The 22,789-nt window shown below is 47.1% G+C and overlaps 2 protein-coding genes across 7 annotated transcripts in view; both read right to left on the minus strand.

Annotated features, from left to right (window-relative positions):
* Positions 1-22,789, minus strand: part of Ppcdc (phosphopantothenoylcysteine decarboxylase) — a 36,218-nt gene that overhangs the window by 13,232 nt on the left and 197 nt on the right. For 2 of the 6 annotated variants that reach the window (XM_048793006.1, XM_048793004.1), the window contains exons 1-3: positions 13,354-13,428; positions 9,360-9,525; positions 8,440-8,632 (exon numbers count right to left, since the gene is read on the minus strand). In XM_048793006.1, the coding sequence (XP_048648963.1) occupies positions 8,440-8,565 (126 nt within the window). In that variant the 5' untranslated portion in view covers positions 8,566-8,632; positions 9,360-9,525; positions 13,354-13,428. Of the gene's footprint in view, positions 1-8,439; positions 8,633-9,359; positions 9,526-13,353; positions 13,468-22,789 lie in introns of those variants that run through there. The other 4 variants (XM_048793005.1, XM_015480405.2, XM_015480404.2 and 1 more) reach the window with 4 other exon arrangements.
* Scamp5 (secretory carrier membrane protein 5) overlaps positions 14,634-22,789 on the minus strand; it is a 9,283-nt gene continuing 1,127 nt past the window's right edge. Inside the window, exons 3-6 of the mRNA XM_015480428.2 lie at positions 19,173-19,329; positions 18,050-18,151; positions 17,493-17,610; positions 14,634-17,238 (exon numbers count right to left, since the gene is read on the minus strand). Of these exons, the coding sequence (XP_015335914.1) occupies positions 17,044-17,238; positions 17,493-17,610; positions 18,050-18,151; positions 19,173-19,329 (572 nt within the window). The 3' untranslated portion in view covers positions 14,634-17,043. The remainder of the gene's footprint in view (positions 17,239-17,492; positions 17,611-18,049; positions 18,152-19,172; positions 19,330-22,789) is intronic.

Genomic DNA, 22,789 nt, shown 5'->3' on the forward strand with positions numbered 1-22,789 from the left:
TCCCACCCTGGGCAATAGTCCTACTTGATTCCTGCTAAGCTAAGCACTTTAGTTGACCTCAGCCTCTCAGCCTGTGTATCCTCCCACACTTCACAGTCACATTGTGAGGAAGCCTCCTAGGTCAGTGTCTTCACCTGAAGGGTACAGTGAAGAACATGTGATGGGCAGGTCCTTCCCCAAGCCCCTCTCTGGCCCCACTGAAGCAGCCACCTCTCCTGGCAGTGACCTGGCCCCCAGTGCTGTAGGGCAGGCCCAGGCTCGTTTTTCTGGTTTTATAGGGATACCAACTTGATCTGAGTCACCAGCCCTGCAGGCTTTGTTCTTTCATCTTCATTCACTCAGCCAAAAGGTCCTGGGAGCCAAGGGCTGGGTGTGGGTCTGTATACATTTTTTTTAAAGCATGTGGTATTACCTTCTAAGTTACTAAATAATTAAAACTATTCACTCATTCACCCTGACCTTTTCCCAGCAAATGCCCAGGAGCCCTGCCTGGTAGGTCACAAACACCTCAAGGCCAGGAACTCTCTTGGGCTTTCTCTTACAGCCTCACGGGACCTGACAGAAGCAGGGCTGGGCACCAGTACCACAAAAAAAAAAAAAACACCATCGCGCGCGCGCGCGCGCGCGCGCACACACACACACACACACACACACATCAGTCTCCTGTATACTACAACATTCCTAAAAGGCAGCTCTTTGCTTGCTCTCCTGCAGAGAACCCTAAGAATAGTTTTTGTATCTTTCTTTTCTTTCTCTTTTCAGTACTGGGAATTGGACCCTAGTCCTCACATATGCTAAGTTGTGCTCTCTACCTCTGAGTTACATCCCCAGCCCTACCTCTAACATTTTTAGCTTGAACTTTTTTGTGTGATAAGACTGAGACCTGGCTAAGACCCTATTCCATAAAGCAGTCTGCATTTTTATTTTATTTTCATTTTTGGTAATGGGGATTGAAACCAGGGGTACTTAACCACTGAACCACATCCCTAGCCCTTTTTATTTTTTTTTTCTTTAGTTGTAGATGGACACAATACCTTTATTTAATTTATTTATTCTGTGGTACTGAGGATTGAACCCAGTGCCTCATACATGCTAGGCAAGTGCTCTGCCACTGAGCTACAATGTCAGCCACCCCCCAACCAGCCCTTTTTTATATTTTATTTAGAGACAGGATCATGCTAAGTTGCTTAGGGCCTCACTAAATTGCCAAGGCTGGCTTTGAACTTGTAATCCTCCTGCCTCAGCCTCCTGAGCCACTGGGATTACAGGGGTGCACCTCCACACCTGGCACAGTCTACATTTTGTCTAGCATTTATAGAGATTCTTTCCTGAAACCAGTTGAAAGTCTGATTTGTTTTTCCCTCCTAAAGAGGCATCAAGAATCCCAATCTAGTCAGGCACAGTGGCGCACACCTGTAATCCCAGCAGTTCGAGAGGCTGAAGCAGGAGGATCGCAAGTTCAGAGCCAGCCTCAGCAACGGCGAGGTGCTAAGTAACTCAGTGAGACTGTCTCTAATAAAATATAAAATAGGGCTAGGGATGTGGGTCAGTGGTTGAGTGTCCTGAGTTCATCCCAGGTATACCACCCCCCCAAAAAAAGAGAGAATCCCAATCAGAAGTATGGAGTTCCTAAATTGGAGTATGGAGTTCCTGCAGAGGCAGGGAAGGGAAATAGAAACAGAATTTGGGGGTGACACTTCAACTTCTACTTTTAGGATCCTAGTCTGGCCCAGGTAGTTTCTTGGGCAGATTATCAAAAGAAACTGTGCAGAAAGTACTCTGCAGCAAAAGGATGAGACAAATCTCGTGGCCCCAGTTCCCACTTCCATCCTTGTCTTCCACCCACTACAATCATTAGGCAGCAGCACCACCACCTCTTGGTTTGACAACCAAAAAGTGTCTCTGGACATTGTCCATTGTCCTGTGAGAGGCAAAACTGCCTCGGTGGAAAACCACTACTCTACAGCACTATCCAACAGAACTCTCTGCAGTGACAGAAATGGTCCTGTCTGAGCTGTCTAGCATAATAGCCACCAGTCACACGTGGCCATTGAGCATTCGAGGGTGGCTGATGTGACCAAAGAACTGAATTTCTGGTTTTATTTAATTTTAATTACCTTAAAGTTGAATGGGTTAGCAGCTATCATATTGGTTGGCGCAATTCTGGTATATGCAAACAAAGTAGAAAAGCCCCAGCTGGAACCTATAGCTGAGTGACCGCAGAAGAGCTGAAGTTTATAGTGGAGAATATGATGATGGCTCCACAGGAAAGCAAAGAAGATTCTAAGAGGATCTATCAGTCAGGGACTCAAACCATGACAAGGCAAGGCACAGGGCATTGGTGGCTCAGGTCTCTGGGCTGGCATGTACAGCAGAGGACCCTGACATTGGGCCCATCAGTATTGACAGTGACATGCTCCTGATCTGTGCCCAGGACCTAGTGGGGCATGGTGGTGGCACGCCTATTATCTCAGCTTCTCTGAAGGCTGAGGCAGAAGGATATGCTCAAGGTTAACCTAGGCAGCTTAGCAAGACCTCTTCTCAAAATAAAATAAAAAGGGCTGGGGGTGTAGCTCAATGGTAGAGCCCTTGCCTAGCATGCATGAGGCCCTGAGTTCCATACCCGGTACTGTAAGAAAAGAAAAAAAAGATACCGCTGATTCTAATCTGAGCATGGAGGTGTCAGGTATATTTGAAGTAAAAGGACTCTTGGTACCCAGTGCAGTCAGCACATGGGACAGGAGTTGTGGAGGTGGCTTCATTAACAAATGCCTAAGTATCTCGATGTCTCATAATGATGCCTCAACTCAGCAAACATCTACTATACACCATGGGGCCAGAGCTGGCAAGACAGGAGCTGTGCCCTCAGACAGGGCTCAGTCTAATTCAGAGGTGGGGCACATAGAACCCTGACTCCTAACTATAAAGCAGGACCGACCAAGGCAAAAGTCCATAATTCCTAGGGGTTTTCAACCTGGCAGCTTTGGTAGGCTTAAGCAACGAATGTCCAGGTTCCAAGTCTGACCTCAAATTTACTTGCTGACAGAAGTCAGGACACGTGGCTTCAAGCCCAGTTTTGCCAACTTACTTGCTGAAAGATCTCAGGCGAGTGAGTCTCTTCCTCTCTGACCACATGGTTTCTATGGGTTGATCCAGCACACTGGGAAACCTGGGTCCTTTTGTAATCCTTTGGCTTTCCCCACTTTTCACACATGTGAGTTTCTGCCTGCAGAAAACAGGCATTCTCTCACCTGCTTCCTGGGGGAGTTGGTATTCTAGTCATATCAGCACCTCATGCTGTGCCATTCCCTAACTCAAGAAAATTCCCAAGAACAAAACCAAAAAGGCAGGCTATAGAGGCTCTCCATGGGGATATTGTTCTAGGGCATCATGGAAGGACACTGGGGTGCAGGACCCTCTGTCTGAAGCCCAGGGCTGGCTGCCTCTGAGCTCACTCCCTACAGGTGCAGGGGAGAGGTCTGCAGGGCAGGGAGAAAGGGACCATTCAAGCCAACAGAGGCACAAATACAGGCCTCAGAGTTTCCACAGCAAGACTACAGAGCAGGCAGGTGGCCTCTTCCTGGAAAGAAAGGAAAACCTCAAACCAGGCCTGGCTTCCCCTGCTCTCCTTCCTCAGTGACCACTTTAAAAAAAAAAAAAAAAAAAAAAGCAAAAAGTTACAGCGAATGTTCCATAATCCCCGACCAAAAGTCCACTGACATAAAAAAAAGAAAACAAATACATAAGTTAGGAAATGAAAATTGAAAAAAATGATGCAAAATGAAAAATAAGTCTATTTCTGCAAGGGAAACAACATCCAGAGGAAAAAACCGAAGGCAAAAACTCACGTGTGAACACACAGAGGAACCACACTATGCTCCAGAGGTCAGCAAACTTTCTATAAAGGGCCAGATAATGTTTTGGGCTTTGTCCCATTTACTCAACTCTGGAGGAGCGCAAGTACAGCCATGGGCAATACGTAAGTGAATGGGTGTGGCTGTGTGCCAATGAAACATTATGGACTCTAAAAGGTGAATTCCTTGCTTTTTCTTTTTGGTACTAGAGATTGAATCCAGAGGCGTTTTACCACTGAGCTATATCCTCAGTCCTTTTTATGTATTTATTTTGAGACAGGGTCTCACTAAGTTAGCCAAGGTTGGCCTTGAATTTGCAATCCTCCTGCCCTCGCCTCCCACACACATGTGATTACAGGAGTATGCCACCACACCCAGCTCATTTAAATAAAAAATATTTTTAGCTGTAGATGGACACAATGCCTTTATTTTATTTATTTATTTTTATGTGGTGCTAAGGATCAAATCCAGCGCCTCACACATACTAGGCAAGTGCTCTACCTCTAAGCTACTGCCTCAACCCCCAGCTCATTTTTTTTTAACTTCTCTTAACCACTTAAGAATGTAGAAATTGGGGTTGATGATGTAGCTCAGTGGCAGAATGCTTGCCTCACATACACAAGACCCTGGGTTTGATCCCCAGCACTACAAAAAAAAAAGTGAAAATCATTCTTAGGCACAAGTTGTACAAAAAGAGGCAATGGGCTGGATCCGGCCTGTAGGTGAAGTGTGCCATCTCCTACTCTCTGCTTATTTCACTTCTATCCCAAGAATAGTCCCACATCAGTATGGAGAGGTACACCTCATTTTTCTGTACTGCTGCAAACTAACTCATTGAGAGGCTATGCCATAAGTGCACCATAGCTTGCTTGTATTTTTTTTTTTTTTTTTTTAGTTCTGGGGATTAAACTCAGGGGCACTCTACCACTGAGCTATATCCCAAGTCCTTTTTATTTTAACACAGAGTCTTGCTAAATAGCCGAGGCTGGCCTCAAACTTGCAATCCTTCTGCCTCATTATGCAGAGTCTCTGGGATCACAGGCACACACTGTCTTGCTCAGCTATACCACAGCTTTCTATAGTTCAACATTTTGTTTTGAAATGATATACAATGCTATAATGAACATTCTTGTACATATGGTCAACTTTTATAAATATACTCTAAATAGTTTAAAGAGCTAAGAACACTTAAAATTTCTATGTTGCCAAATGTTCTTCCAGAAAAGCAGAATTTATTTTGTACTGCAAATGAGCCAGACTCTCTTTCCTTCATCCTTGGCAATCCTAGATGTCCTGATGGACATTCTAGAAACTTATCCTTCTCTAAAGACCCATGTACTTCCTTAGTGGAAAGTTTCTCACATTTAGAATCCTCTTCTACCTCTCAGCCATTAATACCTGCCCTGAGAAGCTACTTTGGTGTCTGTCTTCTTCTAAGTTTGAAGGGTGCAAGCCAGGCTGCCAGCCAAAGGGCAGAGAGTGATTTGAACTAATAGCCCAGATGTAATTGCTGCCCAATTACATGATGATTAAAAAATGCAAACCCCCTGGAGCTCCTGGACTCCAACCTCAGGCTACCTATAGGTCCTAGTCCCTTTTGCCTCCACATCTAGAATCTTCTAGTATCCACCTGACAGAAGCTCTGGAGATGGACATCTGAGTACCTGTCTCCCCTTAACTGCATGGATAAAAGAAAATTTAAGCCAAAAAGAACTGACTTTCCCAGAGTTCCAGCATCAGATATCCTCTCTGCTCAGCTGCTTCTCTTAGCATAGGGTTGTCCCCTACCAGTTCCCCCCTCCCACATATAGGCTTGAGGACTTTAGGGTATCTTCTCTCCCTGGCTGCTGGTATGAGATTATGACTAAATCCACCCCTTGCCATAGGCCACCACAGTCTCCCTGATCTGGCTCTGGGGTGGCAGCACAATGACCTTTAGATCAGTGGCTCTCCGGGACACCTGCACATACTGATGGATCAGATGTAGTTATGAGCCAGGTCTGCAGAATTGCCCAGCTCCCAGAAGCCTACAGCCCAGCTGTTCAATGGCTAGTCAATCCCGGTGTCCTGAAGGGAGCTCAGTAAAGCCTTGTGCACATGAACTCACAATTCAGCAGGCAAAGAGTTGAAAGTGACTGCTCCAAGGGACAAAGACTGCTGGGGGGCAGGGCAGAAGAGAGAAACAGGGAGCTCAGGACCACTAGGAAGGGTGGTAGTGTCTAACATCTGGGGCCAACTCTAGGTAAACCTGGGATGTCTCACAGGAACATAATTAGCAAAGCTAGGCATGGTGAGCTGTTTACCTGAAGAGGGATGAGGACCCTCACTTTGTCAGGGAAACTGTGGTTCCATGGCTTTTTCCATATGGCTTTCTCACAAACCCCAATACCTCACACTATGCTGCTGGCCCAAGGACAGGACATGGGGGAAAGTGGGGGTGGTGGACAGGAAACACACACACTGTTACGTGCTTCTGCATGCCAAGCTCTGTGCCTAGTTGCTTGCACAAGATGACAAACTGTCATCTCTGTCATCTGTGTCCCCAGCCAACACCTCATGGTACCTGACAAGCACGTGGGGGATGAGTAGCAATAATTATCCCTATTTTAAAATGAGAAGGGCAGGTTCCAAAGTAAAGAGGCTTCCCTCCCAGCTCAGTGCCCTCTGGCTGCCTCGATCCAGTTTCAACCCCAGCCAGAGAGGGAGGGCCAAGTCCTGTTCCAGACATGGCCTGTCCTCCCAGGAGGCCCAAGCTAAAATGCCTGGGGTAGGCTGGACAGCTTCCCTGCTCCAGGCAACCCTTTCCTCACACCCCCCATAAATGCTGGCTGCGTGGGATGGGAGGAAGTGGCGGGGTTGCCATTTCCCCTAGCTCTGAGGCTGCCCATCTGTTTCCTGGGATAGGACTCCCTGCCCCCATCCACCCTGTCCCGGAAACTCACTTGCTTTGGGTCTATGAGAAAAGGAACTACATGGCTCCCTCCTTTCCCAGGGGGTGGAGACAGAGGCTCTAGCTGCTGCAACCCCTTCCAGGTCTCCCACCCTCAAGGCTCTAGGTGTCTACCTCCTACCAATGATTCTGGGCACACAAGAGGGTAGCCAGTCCCTGACAGCACTGCCCCCAAACCACAGCATCCAGTCTCAAAGCAGCCGTGAGTTTCTCCTCCCTCCCTCCTCTGGTCTGGCTGGCAGTTTCACTGCTTATCCCAGCCTGGAAGGTGGGGTGAGGGGGTGACTTTCTGGGTAGAAGTCTGTGGAACATTAAAAAAAAAAAAAAAAAAGTAAAACAAGCTTTCCCAGACCCCAATGCTGTCCTCACAGTCATCTCTGGGTGAGCAACGCCCCCTGCTGGACATGTCAGATATAGCTGCCTGGGCCACTCTACATTAGGGACTAAGCAGATAAACAAGAAAAAGGCACAGCCTGGGCCTTAACATAACAATGCTGACATAACAACGCTCCCAAAACTATGGCAGATAACATGAGCAATGTCCAAAGTAACCTATGGTTCCACATCAAATCAAACCACAGGGCTGTGGGGTTGTCGTCTATTGGATTTCACGTTGTTTAAGGCTTTGAACTTTTGCCCAAAATATGAAACTGACCGAAATTGAGGTGGCCTAGCCAAGAACCGGGGGCTAGAGTTTCCAACCTCAAAACAATGGGGGGTTCCTTGGGCATCTGCAAACACCTGAGGCAGCAAAGTTTGAAACCAGAGCTGTGGGCAATGAGGAGCCTTTGAGATTTCAGTACATTTGACAGGACAACCATGGTGTCTAACAAAAGAATAGAACCCCGGTGCTCAGAACCAAGTGAAAATGGGGCAGAGGAGCCCAAGGCACAAGTGGGGGCCGAGAACCTGCTGTATTTACTCAGCCAGCCTCCTTCCCACAGGATCTCACGGGCTCTCAGGGTCAGTGTATAGGAACTCAAACCCCCATCCACAGCATCCTTTCCCCATCTCCCTTCAAATCCTGTCCACATTATCTAATCTAATCTAGCTCCTGCTTACACGGCCCACACACGAACACACCCAGAAGAGCTCCACAAATACCATGATTAAGAAAAAGAAAATCCTGCCAGGCATGGTGGCACATGCTTACAATCCCAGCGAAGCAGGAAGATCACAAGTTCAAGGCCAGTCTCAGCAATTTAGCAAGGCCTTCAGAAATTTAGTGGGACCCTATTCCAAAACAAATAGATAGATAGATAGATAGATAGATAGATAGATAGATAGATAGATAGGACTGGGGAGGGGGTTGGAACTGTAGCTCAGTGGCAGAGCGCTTGCCTAGCATGCGTGAGGCACTGGGTTTGATCCTCAGCACCACATAAAAATAAACAAATAAAGGCATTCTGTCCATCTACAACTACAAAAACAAAAATTAAAAAAAAAAAAAAGGACTGTGGACATAGCTCAGTGGTAAAGCACCCTGAGTTCAATTCCCAGTACAAGAAAATCCCACACACTGAAGAGAAATAGGCTGGTATCATTATACAATAGTTACTATCATTACATGATAGTATAGTAATGATGACTGTCTAATGTCAGAGGCCACTACACTTGTCTAAAGAGGATACTCACCCCAGGAATGTCCAAAAGCTTTGACACCAAAAAAGGCAACTTCAGAGCAGCAACACTTCCGGTGACACCCACAAGAACATGGAATTTTCTCTCCACCAAGGATGCAGCACCTGGACATGATTCCATGTGGGGTCTAATGGCTTAAAATTCTGGGAGCCTGCAAAGCCTGGACTTCATAAAGCTCTGTCAGCATCTAGAGCAGAACAAATGATACCCTTTCACTCACACATTCAACCAAAAGGTATACAGAGAATATCATGTTAGACCCTACACCAGATGCCAGCGAGCCTCAGAGGATCCCCACAGTCCCAGCTTCTGTTAACACAGTATGATTAGAAAGTCAGACCCCCCCCTCCCCCACAGGCCTGTTACAATGTAATGTGGCAAATGCTGTGAAGAAGGGTCATACCAGGTATGGTGACTGTCTCATTGAAAAGACATTCAGGTTGAATCCTGAAGGAGAAACATTTTTTTCCAGAAACAGGAGGAAATGACTTCAAAAGATGGAAAATCTTATAAAGGTGGAAAGACCTGAAAGGAGGCAGGAAGTTGGGAGAACAGAAAGTAGCTCAGTAGTAAGGTTGAAGCGTGATGTAGATATTAGGATAAGGCTGCAAAATCAGGTTGAGGTCAGAATGTCAAGGGCAGTGAGACCCTGGAGTTTTTATTTGAGAAAGATGGTGCTGGTACTGGTGCTGCCAAGAGTGTAGAGGAGGCTGGGGGTGAAAAGATGGAGAGTGAAAGGAACTACTGCAGCAGACCAGGCTGACTGGTCCAAGGGCGTAGTAGTAAGAGATGGAGTCCAAAGATGCTTGTGAGGCAGAACCCTAGGCAACGAGGGGGACTGGGTACTCCCAGGAGTTGAGAGATTTTGGCCTCTATGGCTCTGACTCTGTAGATCAGCCTGAGCACCAACCTACCAAGGAGAAGCAGATGTAGGCCACGCCACGGGACCAGCTAGCTGATTTCCTCCTTTGACTCTCAGATGTTGCTAGAAGTAAGTGTTCCTGAATTTGGGGGCAGGCGAGGGAGGTGTCAGGTTTCAGGCCTTGACCTTGGATCCTCCTGTCTTGGCCTCCTAAATAGCTGGGATTAAAAGGGTGGGCTATCACACACAGCTGAGTGTTCATAATAGAACTGAGGGACATACCAAAACCTACATTCTGGCAAGCTGGGCCAGCAAACCACACTCCATCAGCAACAATCACTGAGGACTGAGTTCAACTCTGGGCAAAGGACCTCTAGAAAATACAGCTGCTACCATCAGGGAATCTATAAGTAAGGTTAAGAAGACAGAGATCACACCCAGAATTACTTGAAACAGGTCCTTCTCTACCATGTACCTTTTTGGTCATCACTGACTTAATTTGTATAAGTTTTTTGCCTCTACCTCCAACAGCAAGTTCCCTGCAGTGTGATCATGTTTAACCATCCAGTGCTTTAGTCAGCTTTTTTCATTGCTGTGACCAAAAGACTTGACAAGAACAACTTTAGAGGAGGAAAAGTTTATTTGGGGCTCATGGTTTCAGAGATCTCAGTTCACAGATGGACAAATCCAATCCTCAGGGCCTGAGGGGAGACAGAATATCATGGTGCAAATGTGTGGTAGAGGAAAGCAGCTTGGAACAGGGCACCAGGAAGCACGAAGAGCTCCCCTCACTACAGACAAAATATAATCTGCAAGGGCATGCCCCCATAGACCTAGCTTCTCCAGCCATGCCCTACCTGCCTACAGTTACCACCCAGTTAATTCCTATCAGAGGATTAATGAACTTATTAGGTCAAGGCTCCCATAACCTGATTTCACCTCTAAGCTTTCTCACATTGTCTCACACATGAATTTTGGGGGGACACTTCATATCTAAACCATAACACCCAGTCACTAGCCTACTACCAGGCAGTCCTGAATGTCTGATGAATGATTGATAAATTGCATGCTGGGGCTGGAGAAGTAGCACACTGGCAGATCACTTGCCTAGCATGCTGGGAATGCTGGGTTCAATTCCCAGTATAGTGGGGAGGAGGCTGTACCCTCTAGACACTGTGGCCTGTGAATCAGAAGCCCTGGATCCTGCTCATAGTTATACTTCTGACTTGATATGTAACCTAAGTCTCCTTCATGTGCCAAATGCAGTTAGGATGGGTTTCTCTCTCAAGCTTCCTCCAGTAGAAGCCTGATTCAATACATAAAAGACAGTGGTAAGGGCTCTCTGTACAAGGGAGAAGGTCTTAAGAAGATGCTCAAAAAGGGCAGAATCAGCAGCATGAGGGAAACCCAACTGACCCAGAGGAAGAACTGGTAAACAGCTGTATTTCTACTGGCTACCTTCATAGCTCCATGGAGTCCTCTCTGCCCAATATTTGCCTTTAACTCTTAGTATATATCCATGTGAGCAGATGATTTTTGGCTCCAGTATCCCACTTCTACATGGAAGGGTCTCCAAGGATTCAGACCCTTCTCAGTAGGGGTTAAGCATAGGCTGGTTTCCTAGAGCAAGACCCCCCAGGGTTCCATTTGCCAGCAATTTCAATTTCTATTTCAGGCCTAGCCAGGGCCATGCTGGCTCAGAGTTGAAGAATTGAGTTCATCTGGGAACTAAAAAGCCCTATTAGCAACTAGCAAGGTCCACAGGGTCTCTAAGCCAGTTTCTTGTCAGAGTACATTGGTGGGTAACAGAAGCACATTCTTGGTTCTTTGGGAAAACCTACCTGCCAGATCTCAAACTCCGACCTAGTTCCACCCTAGCCTATCCTATTAGGACAGGGAGATTCCTGCAAAACCAGAAGTTCAATTACATCTCTGCAGCCCCTGAACCTCCTCTATAAACAAACTGAAAAATTCCTACAAAACAGGCTACAGTAAGCAATCAATTGAAGATGGGCACAGTGGCACACACCTATAAACCCAGTAACTCAGGAGGCTGAGACAGAAGGATCACAGTTTTAGACCAGCTTCAGCAACTTAGTGAGGCCCTGTCTCAAAATATATATATAAAATTTAAAAAGGGGCTGGGGATATAGCTCAATGGTAAAGTGCCCCTGGGTAACAATCCTCAGTATGGGGCAGGGGCCAGTTGGCAAACAGGTGGGTTATAGTGCTAAAGGCCATGATTACTGGGCCTTAAGGTCCCAGGGCACCAGCCATGCAGGTAACCCACATCCAGAAAAATGGGAGCTTCTATTCCTCCTATCCCCCACCTGCCCCACTTTCTTTTTTTTGGCTCTGGGGATTAAAGCTAGGGATGTTTTTACTGCTGAGCTACATCCCCAGCCCTTTTAAAAAATCTGAGACAGGGTCTTGCTAACTGCTAAACTGAGACTGGTCTCAAACCTGCAATCCTCCAGCCTGAGTTGTTGGGATTACAGGCATGCACCACTGTACCTGGCTTTTCTCTTTTAGAAAGATTATCAGAAAGAGCAAGGAGCCTCAGCATGCAATGGCTAAGTCTTCCTCTCTGAGCAGTTTAAATAAAGGGCAAAATGGAAAGATTTCAGGGATATTTGCCAGTAACAACATGGTCAAGAGTAGAACCAGAATAGAACTAGGGCTAAAAAAGGAAGCAAGGTAAGCAAGACAAGACAGGGTATAAGCTGAGCCCAATTCAGGAAAGATGAGGGACTGGAACCTAAGACAAAACAGGCCCAAAGGAAGATGGATAAGCAGGGCTCCTGAAAGGGCTGGGGATGCAGCTCAGTAGTAAAGGCATGTGTAAAGCCCTAAGTTCATTCTTGGCATATTAAAAACAAAAACCCGAATCCTTTAGCCTGCCATCAAAGCCCCTCACTACTGACCTAGGCTGACCTTCTACCAATCAATACACTCTATCATCTACCCCAGCAACAACGAATAACTTGTAGCTTCTCAAAGTGTCATTCTGCACCAAAACCCAAAGAAAAATTAAAACTCTTCTCTAAGCCTAGGTAAGACAAGGAACTCTGCTGGAAACACTCGAAGCCTTGGTATTTCTAATAGAGTACTTTTCTCTCAAACCAGAGATAGGCATGCTTGACTCTGCTGATCCTGAAATTTCCTGTGGGCACCTGTCCAGGAAGCCACATGTTGGAGAGATCCCACACACACTCCAACTATTAGATTGTAGTGACTACTGCTACCTCCCAGCCGCTAAGGCAGATGTAGAAAAGCCCTGCTCCAGGACACCCACCACTGGCCTAACTTGGGAAGCTCTCCTCTTATTGTCTAACAGTTTCCACTATTTCAAAGGACAGCAGGCAGTTCTCTTCTGACAAAATTCGCCCTCGCTCAATTTTTACATGCTATTCAGCATTTTCAGGAGGTTCCTACAGATAAATCCAACACTCTAGAGCTTTCATTTTCCGATTTCACTACCTTTTAAAATACTGTCCGACTGGGCGCGGTGGTGCCTGTAATCCCAGTGATGCTCCTGTCAGGAGCTCGAAAGTTCGAGGCCCCTCTCAGCAATTTAGCTCTGTCAAAGCGCTCCTAGGTTCAATCCCAAATACCTTTTTTTTTTTTTAAGTTAATTAATATACGGTTTGCCCTTTGGAAAGTCCTTGCTCCTTTCTTAAAGCAGACTCACATGGCTTTTGTTTTTTTAAAGGTGAGCGTTAAATGCGAGAAATTATAAAGCCTCCTTCTACTGAATTAAACAGCGCAGAACAAAAAATCTCAAGAGTAACGCAAGTCAAAATGAGTGGACACACATGTAGATATATATCCCCCACTCTGGGTTCAGTGGTCCCTATTGCTTCTGCGGGCCCCCACGAGTACCGGTTGGTGAGGTCTCACAGGCTGTACGGGCTGTCTATACGTCCACACGCGGAAATATCCCCCCACCGCTCCACCCCCACGTACACACAGCCGCAAGCACAGTTTCTCCCGCCTCCCCATCGAGTACGCCAAGACCCAGCTTCCCAGCCCCTCCGACTGCTCACCCGCGCCAGACACCGGGCGCGTCTCGTAGGCAGTCACCAAATACCGCGATATCTTGGCTGCCCTTTCCCACAGATCCTGAACGGTACGCAGCCTCACGAGAGCGCACAGAGATTGCACAACCTTCTGGGAGTTGTAGTCTACGCTGAAAATTGTAGTCCACTCCTCTGACTTCTGGGAGTTGTAGTCCACTGAGGGAATAGGACACTCACAGACTCCAAGCTCTTCACTTCTGGAGCTGAGGACTTGCCTAATTGTAGGACTTCCTCACCTTTATCCTCTAAGCCGCTAAGGCAGATGTAGAAAAGCCCTGCTCCAGGACACCCACCATTGGCCTAACTTGGGAAGCTCTCCTCTTATTGTCTAACAGTTTCCAAATATTTCAAAGGACAGTAGGCAGTTCTCTTCTGACAAAATTCGCCCTCGCTCAATTTTATATGCTATCCTACATTCACACACACAATTCAGAACTTAGGCACTTAATATTGAATAGTACCACACCCCTACTGTTTAAGGTGCACAGGATACAGAGATGAATAAGATGTGGCTCTGCTCTTGAGACAAACAGGAACACAATTACAGGATAAGGTTTTCCATGAGGAAACTGAGGGACCTAAGCAACATTCCAGGTAGGAAAGCCCTCTCTACGAAGGAGTCAGTCACTTGAGATGAATCTGGAAGGATGACCAGGATAGATGACCAGAAAGGCACTCCAAGAGGAGGGCAAAGGGAAAACAGCAGGAGAAAGCATGTTGGATGCATTTCCCTACCTTATTCATTTTCCTGCATTCAGGACCTTTGTGTTTATTGAGGCTGCTCAACCAGATACAGGTATCCCACGGTGACAGCTGAGGGACCACTATGCTCTAGTCTTTCCCTTGTCCACAGTGAACCATGTGGACCAAACCACCCCTCACCCACTGATCATGCCTATTTCTACTTCCTTCTCAGGAATTCACAGCTTCCTCCTCCTAATAAGCAGAAGGCCTATGTGGCAACTTCAAGGCCTACTCAAAGCTGCCTCAGAGGAAGAACCACACGAAAGTGCATGGCTTGGGCTGGGAATATAGCTCATTTGGTAGAGTGCTTGCCTCACATGTACAAAGCCCTGAGTTCAATCTCCAGCACCAAAAAAAAAAAAAAAAAAAAACATGCTTGGCTTTTGGTGCTAAGGAATAACTCCACAGATCACCCAACTCACCCATCTCACCTTCACACCTCTGCCCTATGGCCCAAGGTAAGGCTCCATGCAGGCCAACATGAAGACACATGACACAACAGACAGGGTCAAATGTTCCCCTTTATTTTTGTTCACTCAGTTACCACAGATAGACACATTGGCTCAGGCAGATCAACTGCCAGCTAGGGAATGGTTTATGCCTCCCAGAAACAAGGAGGGGCAGTGGCCACCAGGAAAATGCAAAAACAGATCACTGGCTGGCCACAGACCTGAGGATCCCCATAACTGGGCCCTCCTTGACCCACCTCCAAGCCAGACCATCCAGCAGAGAGGGTTCTGTGTCCAACCCCCACTTCTCATCCTGGTTCCCTCCACAGGAAAGTGCATAGTTGCCTAGAAATACAGCCTCCCAGAGACTGAATAAGCTGGGCCAGACGTAGGTAATAGGGTTTCCAAGGACAATGCCAGGCACAGCCATACAGGTCTGAGCCAGTTCAGGGGAAAGGCAGGTAGGACAGGAAATTGATTGAAGGTGGCATCCAACAGGCCATGGATGCCAGGCTAGCAACTGGACCACAGTCTTCCTGGAACTACCAGAGGGATTAAGGGAAAGGGAATCAGAGGACTGGGATCAAGGGGAAGGAAGGGTCTCTTCAGATACCAGGGGCTGTGACAACTGCTCTCCAGAAGGAAAATGATAAGAGAACCAATTATATTTTGTGACCCAAGCCTAAGGGACCATTAGAAAAGAACTTTATGAAGTAGTGGTAGGTCAATGCTCAGAGTGGCCTGCAAAGTGAGGTGTTGAGTTTCAAGGAGGAGCCAGCCTAGAGTGGTCAAGTGGGGTCTGGTTTTCCAATTCATCTAGCCCAGCTGGGCTTCCACTGGAAGAAGAGAGGGTAGGAAATAGGGAGCTGCTCCTTGGGTGAGAACCCAATTCCATCCAGGTCTCATACAGAGTTGAGGCCTCTGCCAGCAATGTTCATCACTGCTTCAAACAAAACAGCCCCTGTTTGGGCCTCTTAGAAGGGGAAAGAGGTGTTAACAGGGTGAAGAATTGCCAAGAACCAAATCCTTTAGACAGAAGGAAGGAAGTTATCTTGATTTGGATGTGGGGTGGGGGATACCTAAACCAAAAACTAAAGCCAAAGCATCTCTTCTTCCCTCCCTGACTAACCAGAAATATCATTTAGGTTCATTGTGCTTACAACAAGGACTGGACCTATGCACTTTTCCCTGGGCCCCAAGTTCAAGTGCCCAGCACTTTTCTGTGGCCAAGAGCAAGTGAGACTACGAGTGGCATGCTCCTCTCTCATTGGATACTGTCTACCTTCTTCTGATCTCTCTTCCAGTTCTGGCCCTCTGAGCCCTGTACTTCCTGCCAGACCCAAACAGAACAGCTTTGCTCCAAGGAATCCAGTGGAATCCTATGGTTACTCAGAGATACCTAGAAGCTCCAGTGGAATGAGAATAGCCAGACCTCCCCAGGGACCAATAATTATTTACATGTCTTCTGCTCCAGCACAACTGGAGATGACAAATCCCCACAGAACCAAACTCCTCAGGGAAGGCAGTAAAGCCAGGGTAGAAGAGTCAAGCCCAAGGATTTGAGGGTTGAGAAGGAAGCAGAAGGAAACAGACAGATGGACTCAGAGGCAAGGAGACCAATCCTGTATTGCCATTCCCTGGAATTCAGGTCCCCAGGTGGGCTTTGAATCTCCAGCTGCATACCCCTTCAACATCAGGGCTGAGGCTCAGCTCCCCTCTCAGCTTACTTGAACTGGAAATCAGATCAGATTTGGGAATGTGGGCTTAGTCTTAGAAGCAGATATAACTGGGATACAGCCTTGGCAAAGACAGAAAAGCCACACAGGAAAGAGAAAGAGACCCTGGATGATGGAAGTGAGCACTGGGAATCTGATGGCAGGGAGGAGACAAGGAGAGGAGAAGACTGAGGGAGGAGATCAGATGGATTACAAGAAGCAAGGGAAGCACCCCTGCTTGTCCCCACCTTCCCACCTACCACCATAAGTGCTAAATACTGTTGCTTCCCAATAGGGACAAAAGTGGAAAGTTTCAGCTCATAACCCTGCAGAGGGCGCCAGGCTCCCTGCTTTGCCTCCCCCTGCCCCATAAGGAGTCCCTGGGTCAGGGTCAGAGGGGGCAGCCTGGTGAGGGTGGGGGGGGCTGGTTTAGTTCTAAACATACAGCTAGCACCACAACAAGAGACCTTCACTGCAACTATTTCACAAGGGGACATAGACACAGCTACCACTGCACGGGATAGCTCCACGTGCAACCCACAGCTCTTAAAGATCTAAGAGCAGGAACCAAAAAGTGGGGGCAGGGAATAGACATATACATATATATATATAACTCTGATTCTTTGTACAAAGTTGGGGAGGAGGAGAAAAGGGAAGGGGAAACCCTGCTTGTTTACCACAACAGATGCTGTAGCTTGAGCCCCCTGTCCCACTGGCCCCCAGCCCTGCCTCCTGTAGGCTTGGCTGGCTCACATCTCATTGGAGTATGTGTAGTTAGGGGTGGCGGAATACTGAGTCTGCGGCTGATTCATGGCACCCTGGGCTGCCCCCATGGCTGCATTCTGGGCTGCCTGCTGCACATGTGGGTTCTTCCATGCCCCTGTGGTCCATTCCTCCTGAGCTTTGCTGAAACTTCCCCCACTTCCCCGATAGAATTTATGAACCTGTAGAAGAAGGATAAGGAAGAGTTAATCCAAAGAAAGAGGCAGCCTATCCAGGAAACAGATGGGATCCACATGTAAAAACCAGTCCTCCCTCCTGGCCCATGCACTGTGCACCAGTAGGAAAGTCTAGCAGGTAATTCCAGAGTGAGTTAACTTGGAAAACCTCTGGCTCCTCTTGTAATTTGGAAGAAGGATTGTTTCAGATCATAGTCCCTTCCCAAACCCACCCTCTCACCTTTGAGGTGGCCACATACCATGCTGAGGGCGATGAAGGAAAAGACAGCCACGACTGTGAACATGATGGTGGGAATGAGCATCACCACTGCTGAGCCAATGTTTGTCCCGAAGTAGGAGATGGTGGCGATCCAGCCACTGTAAGAAAAGGCCAGCTGTGGGGCTATGCAGACAGAAGGAGGCATACCCAGATACATCCCACTGAGGCAGGGAGCCATTCCATTGCCACAGGGAGGAACCACATCATTGGATGCAGAAGGACTATCTTACTGATATCCAAGGGCCTGTATCAGTGGCTCAGGAAGACCCCTTCCTTAGGGATCAGATACAAGTCTTCCTTCCCTAAGGTTTTCCCACAATGCTTGACACTCCCCAGCTGCCCAGAAACCACTGCCCAATTCTCCTTCCCTTAATTCACTGGTGGTGGCTACTACACTGTCCTGAATCCTTTCACTCTTCCAATAACTAGTCACCCACAGTGTTCTCACAGTCTAGGCAATTTAGCACACAGAGGTAAGCAAAGGACACACCCAAGGTGTCATTCCTACCAGCCCCAAGCCAGTCCCCTGCCTCTTACCAGACGCCCCAGCCTGGGATGCCCACAGCCTGGATGATGCTGATGACCAGTTGGGCCGTGAAGGTGAAGAAGAATGCCATGAAGCTGAAAGAGCTGTCGGTCCTGCATCAGAGAAGGTGGCCTAAGCAAACAGCCAGGGTTTCCCTGCCTTCAAGGACCCCAAGCCTTTCTAAGTTGAAGTGAATGCATAATGGAGGCCTTAATCGAGAGACCAGAATGGGACACCCTTTATCCATAAATCTTTGAATATTTCCATGGGTTTGACCTGTGTATGCAACATTTACACAGGGAGGGGATCTCCTCATGAATAGACCAACCACTGGCACATGGAAGGATAGCCCCATTGGCATAGAAATAGATGGCTTAATTGGGGCAGAAGCAAGCAGCCCCACTCTCAAGGGTAGCCACATTGGCACTAAAATATACTGGTACATGGATGGATGGTCCCATAGGCCCAGAGTCAGAAAATTCCACTGGCACTGAATGGACACCTTATTGGCACGAAGATAACTAGCTGGCACATACACAGATGGACTAATAATTGACAAAAAAAAAAAAAAATAAGGACCCATTAGGATAGTCTACTGACATCAAGACAAACAGCCTTGTTGGTATGTTCCATTGGCACAAAGGTTGAAATCCTATTTGGCACTAAATGGGCACTCACAGGCATCAAGACAGTCAATGCCACTGACACATGGATGGGTGCTCCCTTTGGTACAGAGTCAGATGACTTCATTTGCACATGAATAGTACCAATGGTTGATAGATAGATAGCTGTTTCCACTGGCACATTGTTAAATGGTCTTCTTATCACCAATCAAGGATGGGCAGCTCCACCAAGAAAGGTGATGGGAGAAGATAGAAATAGATCTGGTCTCTGTGTCCTCCACTCCCAAAGACAGAGTGGAAGGGAAAGAACTAACAGGAAGGTTCTCCCAGCCCTCTCACCCCAGTCTGGAGCTTCCAGGAAGCTCAAGCCCCACAACAATCTGAGGCAATGGTGAACAAGGGAAAGTGATATTGGGGAAGGTAGGGTGATGGCAGAGAGAGAAGATGTAGAAAAGAAAAAAAGGGAGTGGACAAATAGGGCTAGGAGCTAGGGTCAGTGCCAACCACTTACTTGAAGGCCTTGTAAATGGGCCGAAACCAGCAGACGTAGGAGCAGGGTGTGAAGAGGATGAGCCAGAGAAAGGCGAGGCCAAAGTTGGTGGATCCCCCGCCTCCGATCAGCCACGCAAGACAGCCCACCAGGTTCACGGCCAGTGTGATGCTGTTCACTGCAGACCCAGGAGCACATGCACACACAGAGACAGACACCAACATGCACACGTGCATCCAAGTCCATTCAGAGATATGTGAGCACCCAAACATGGATAACACATACCCAGAACTCAACACAGACCCATAAACACATGCCAGTAGCACAGAGAGATGTAGACACACACGGATATACACATACAAAAACAAACCACATTTATAGATTCACACCCACACAGAAGACCCACAACCCATATCAATGAATACATACACACAGACACACAAGACACACAAACACATACAGAGGAGTACAGACTATAAGAAAAAAGTTGGAAGCTTTGACCAAACCCCTCCCCATACCCACTCCTGGGAATCTGAGAAATCCAGAGAACAAAGAGTCTCCAGAACAGGAACCCAGAGTTTCTGCCCATCAAGCCCCTTTTAAGGGCCCCCAAGCCTCAGGGTGGTAGAAATGTTCTTCTTGTAAGAAAGGTCTTTGGACTAGGGATATAGCTCAATGGTACAGCATGTGCCTAAAATGCACCAGGCCCTACATATGAATCCCAGCACCACAAAACAGAAAGGCTTCAGTCCCTGATCTTCCCAGACCTGCAGCAGTCACTAAGCCCAAGGCATCTTATGCCTTCACTTGCAAGGTAGGGGCATGAAAAGGCAAAAGCAAAAGGCTTTGTGGAAACATCTCTCCAAGTCACTGTGACATCTCCCCTGCACTTAAATGGGATATGCAGTGATATCAGGATCTCAGTCTTTAATCAATTTCATAGACAGCTATCAAGCTTCCTCCTCCAAGAAGCCTTCCTTACTCATCTCTCACCCCTCTGACCTCCTGCAGACCTGAGATGCTCTCATAGTCCCCCAAATACAAACCATCAGTCAGACTAGACGCTCCCCAAGATAGATCCAGGCTTTCCCTCCTCTGTCCCCACTTCATCTAGCTGAGCCTAGGAATCACAGTATTACAGAGTCACAGCCAACAGGTGCCTCAAAGACTCCTTACTTAAAAAAAAAAAAATCAATGCTGGTACTCTCACACACCTCGGGTGCTCCCTTCCTTGAACACTGAACTGAATCTACAAGATCTGCTGAATAAAAAAAGCAAGGGCCGCTCAATCTTGGCCTCAAACAGCCAGGCATCTGTGGTTCTGAATAGAATCCTTCCACATCTCAGGCTTATATATATTTCCTCAGGACCCAAGCACCTAGCAGGCACCTAATAAGGACTTAAGGAGATATTTATAGCCCTTAAATCCAGCTTCTGGATGAGATCTCCCCAGGAGTGGAGTTCCAGGAAGCCAGGGTCACACAGTGCTTCCCAAATCTGATCTGGCCTGATAACTCTGTCACTTGTATGCAGGTATGACCATCTCAGAGCCCCTCATAACAAGTATGGACACTTTTTCCAATGTATTCCAGCTGTCCTACTACCATCCTTGTTCATGCTACACAATTTCCTGGAGCCTTAATATTCTTACTGATTTTATTTGCTTTTTACATAGAAAAGGTACTAACCGGGCTGGAGCTGGGGCTCAGTGGTAAAGCATTTGCCTAGCACGTGTGAAGCACTGGGTTTGATACTCAGCATCACATAATAAAATAAAGGTATTGTGTCCATCTACAACTAAAACAATATATATAAAAAAGAAAAGACACTAACAATTTATCATATTGGTTGACATCTCTCTTTCCAGTCACACCCCTCTCTAGTTTATTTGCTCTAGTGCTCTGCTACAATTATTCTACTCCCTCTTTGGAATGGACATCCTTTCTCTACCCATGAGTTTTACTATCTTCACTCCTCTCTTCATCCAGCATAAAGTTCATAATTCATTACATTCCCCTGCCCTGTCTTCTGGTCACACTCACTCTGAATGACTATTTGCACCTGAGCTGAAAGTCCCTGGTGGGTGTGTGTGTGTTGGGGGGCGTGCCACAGAAAAGCATAGCAGGACTAAAATTCATAGCAGGTAACCTCAAATGGACCTTTTACATGACCCAGAAATCTTAGGGGCCAGGTTTCTTTAGCAGGTATCCTGACCCTCTGCCACAAACTTGCTCTCATTCTGGACTCATCTATCCGAAAGTTCCCACTCTCGTGCCTACATCATATCTGATGGAAAGGAATGGAAGCCAAGAGAGGTAACTCCTCATTTTTTTCTCAACATCTACAGATCTACCCACAGCTGCCCCATCCCTTCCTTCTCTCATGTTACAGGGAGGGAACTCCTTTGAGCAGATCCCTTCTCTACCCAAAGGTCAAGCCAGGCCTTGAAACTTGGCTTATCTGCCTAACCATCTATTCTTTGTTTTCTTTTTAATTTTTTTGTTTGTTTATTTGTTTTTTTAATGAGTTCTCACTAAGTTGCTCAGGCTGATCTTGGACTTGCAGGCTCAAACAATCCTTCCTGAGTAGATGAGACAATAGATATGCACCCAACTCTGACCCTTTACTCTTTCTACCATCCCATGAAGGCTCTGCTGTAAAGACAGCATTCTTTCTCACCTTCTTGGCAAAATCAATCATCTACCTATTTGTGCAGGCCTGACTCAAGGGAAAGTCAAATATGACAGATCACAAATGTGGTGTCTGGGGCTCCCTGAGGATGGTACCTTGCACAGGACCAGCAGCCTGCCCTCTCCTCATGTGCCAAAGCAGTGCCTTCAAACCAACCTGGGCACAGCCAAGTCCCATTCCCCCCCCTTTTTTTTTTTTTTAGTTTTCGGCAGACACAACATCTTTGTTTGTATGTGGTGCTGAGGATAGAACCCGGGCCATGCGCATGCCAGGGGAGCGCGCCACCGCTTGAGCCACATCCCCAGCCCCCCATTCCCCTTTGATGACACCTTTCTCTTCAACTTGCCATAGATCATCAGAAGTGGGGGACTTTAGACTTTCAGCCTCAAAACCTTGCAACATTAGAACTCTATACTCCTAGAAATATAAACCACACAGCTACATGGAACCATAGCAATTACTAAACCAATTCTCTTTCTACAAATGGGGAATCTGCTGCTTGGGAAGTGAAGCCATGAAACAAACTGGATCCATGTCTCCCAACTCACAGTTGAATGCTTTTCTCTTTGAGCAATCTCCTTGAGCAAGAAAAATGAGGCTTTGAGGGAAGAATTCTCTTCCAAATCCAGAATCCTCAGGTTACCAGAGTTCCCTGTAAAGCTACTCAAGTGGAAAGGGGAAGGGAAGCAAAACAAGAGGAATTACACTGCAAAAAAGAGAACTCTAACCCAAGGCTCTATAAATGAAAGATGGGGGAGGGAAGGAAGGAAAGAAAGGCCTCAATGGAGGAAACTGAGGTCCAGCTGGGGAATTAGTCCATGAAAGGAGCCTGCTGGAAGCCAGGGGAAAGACTTCCTGGTCCACTCAGATGCCACACATGGGACTGAAGCCAGGCCTGTGGGCTCCCTACCCCAATGCCCAGCCCCCCCCAGTTTTCCTTCCTCCCC

The sequence above is a fragment of the Marmota marmota genome, unplaced genomic scaffold (assembly GCF_001458135.2).
Source record: "Marmota marmota marmota unplaced genomic scaffold, marMar, whole genome shotgun sequence".
Taxonomy (NCBI): domain Eukaryota; kingdom Metazoa; phylum Chordata; class Mammalia; order Rodentia; family Sciuridae; genus Marmota; species Marmota marmota.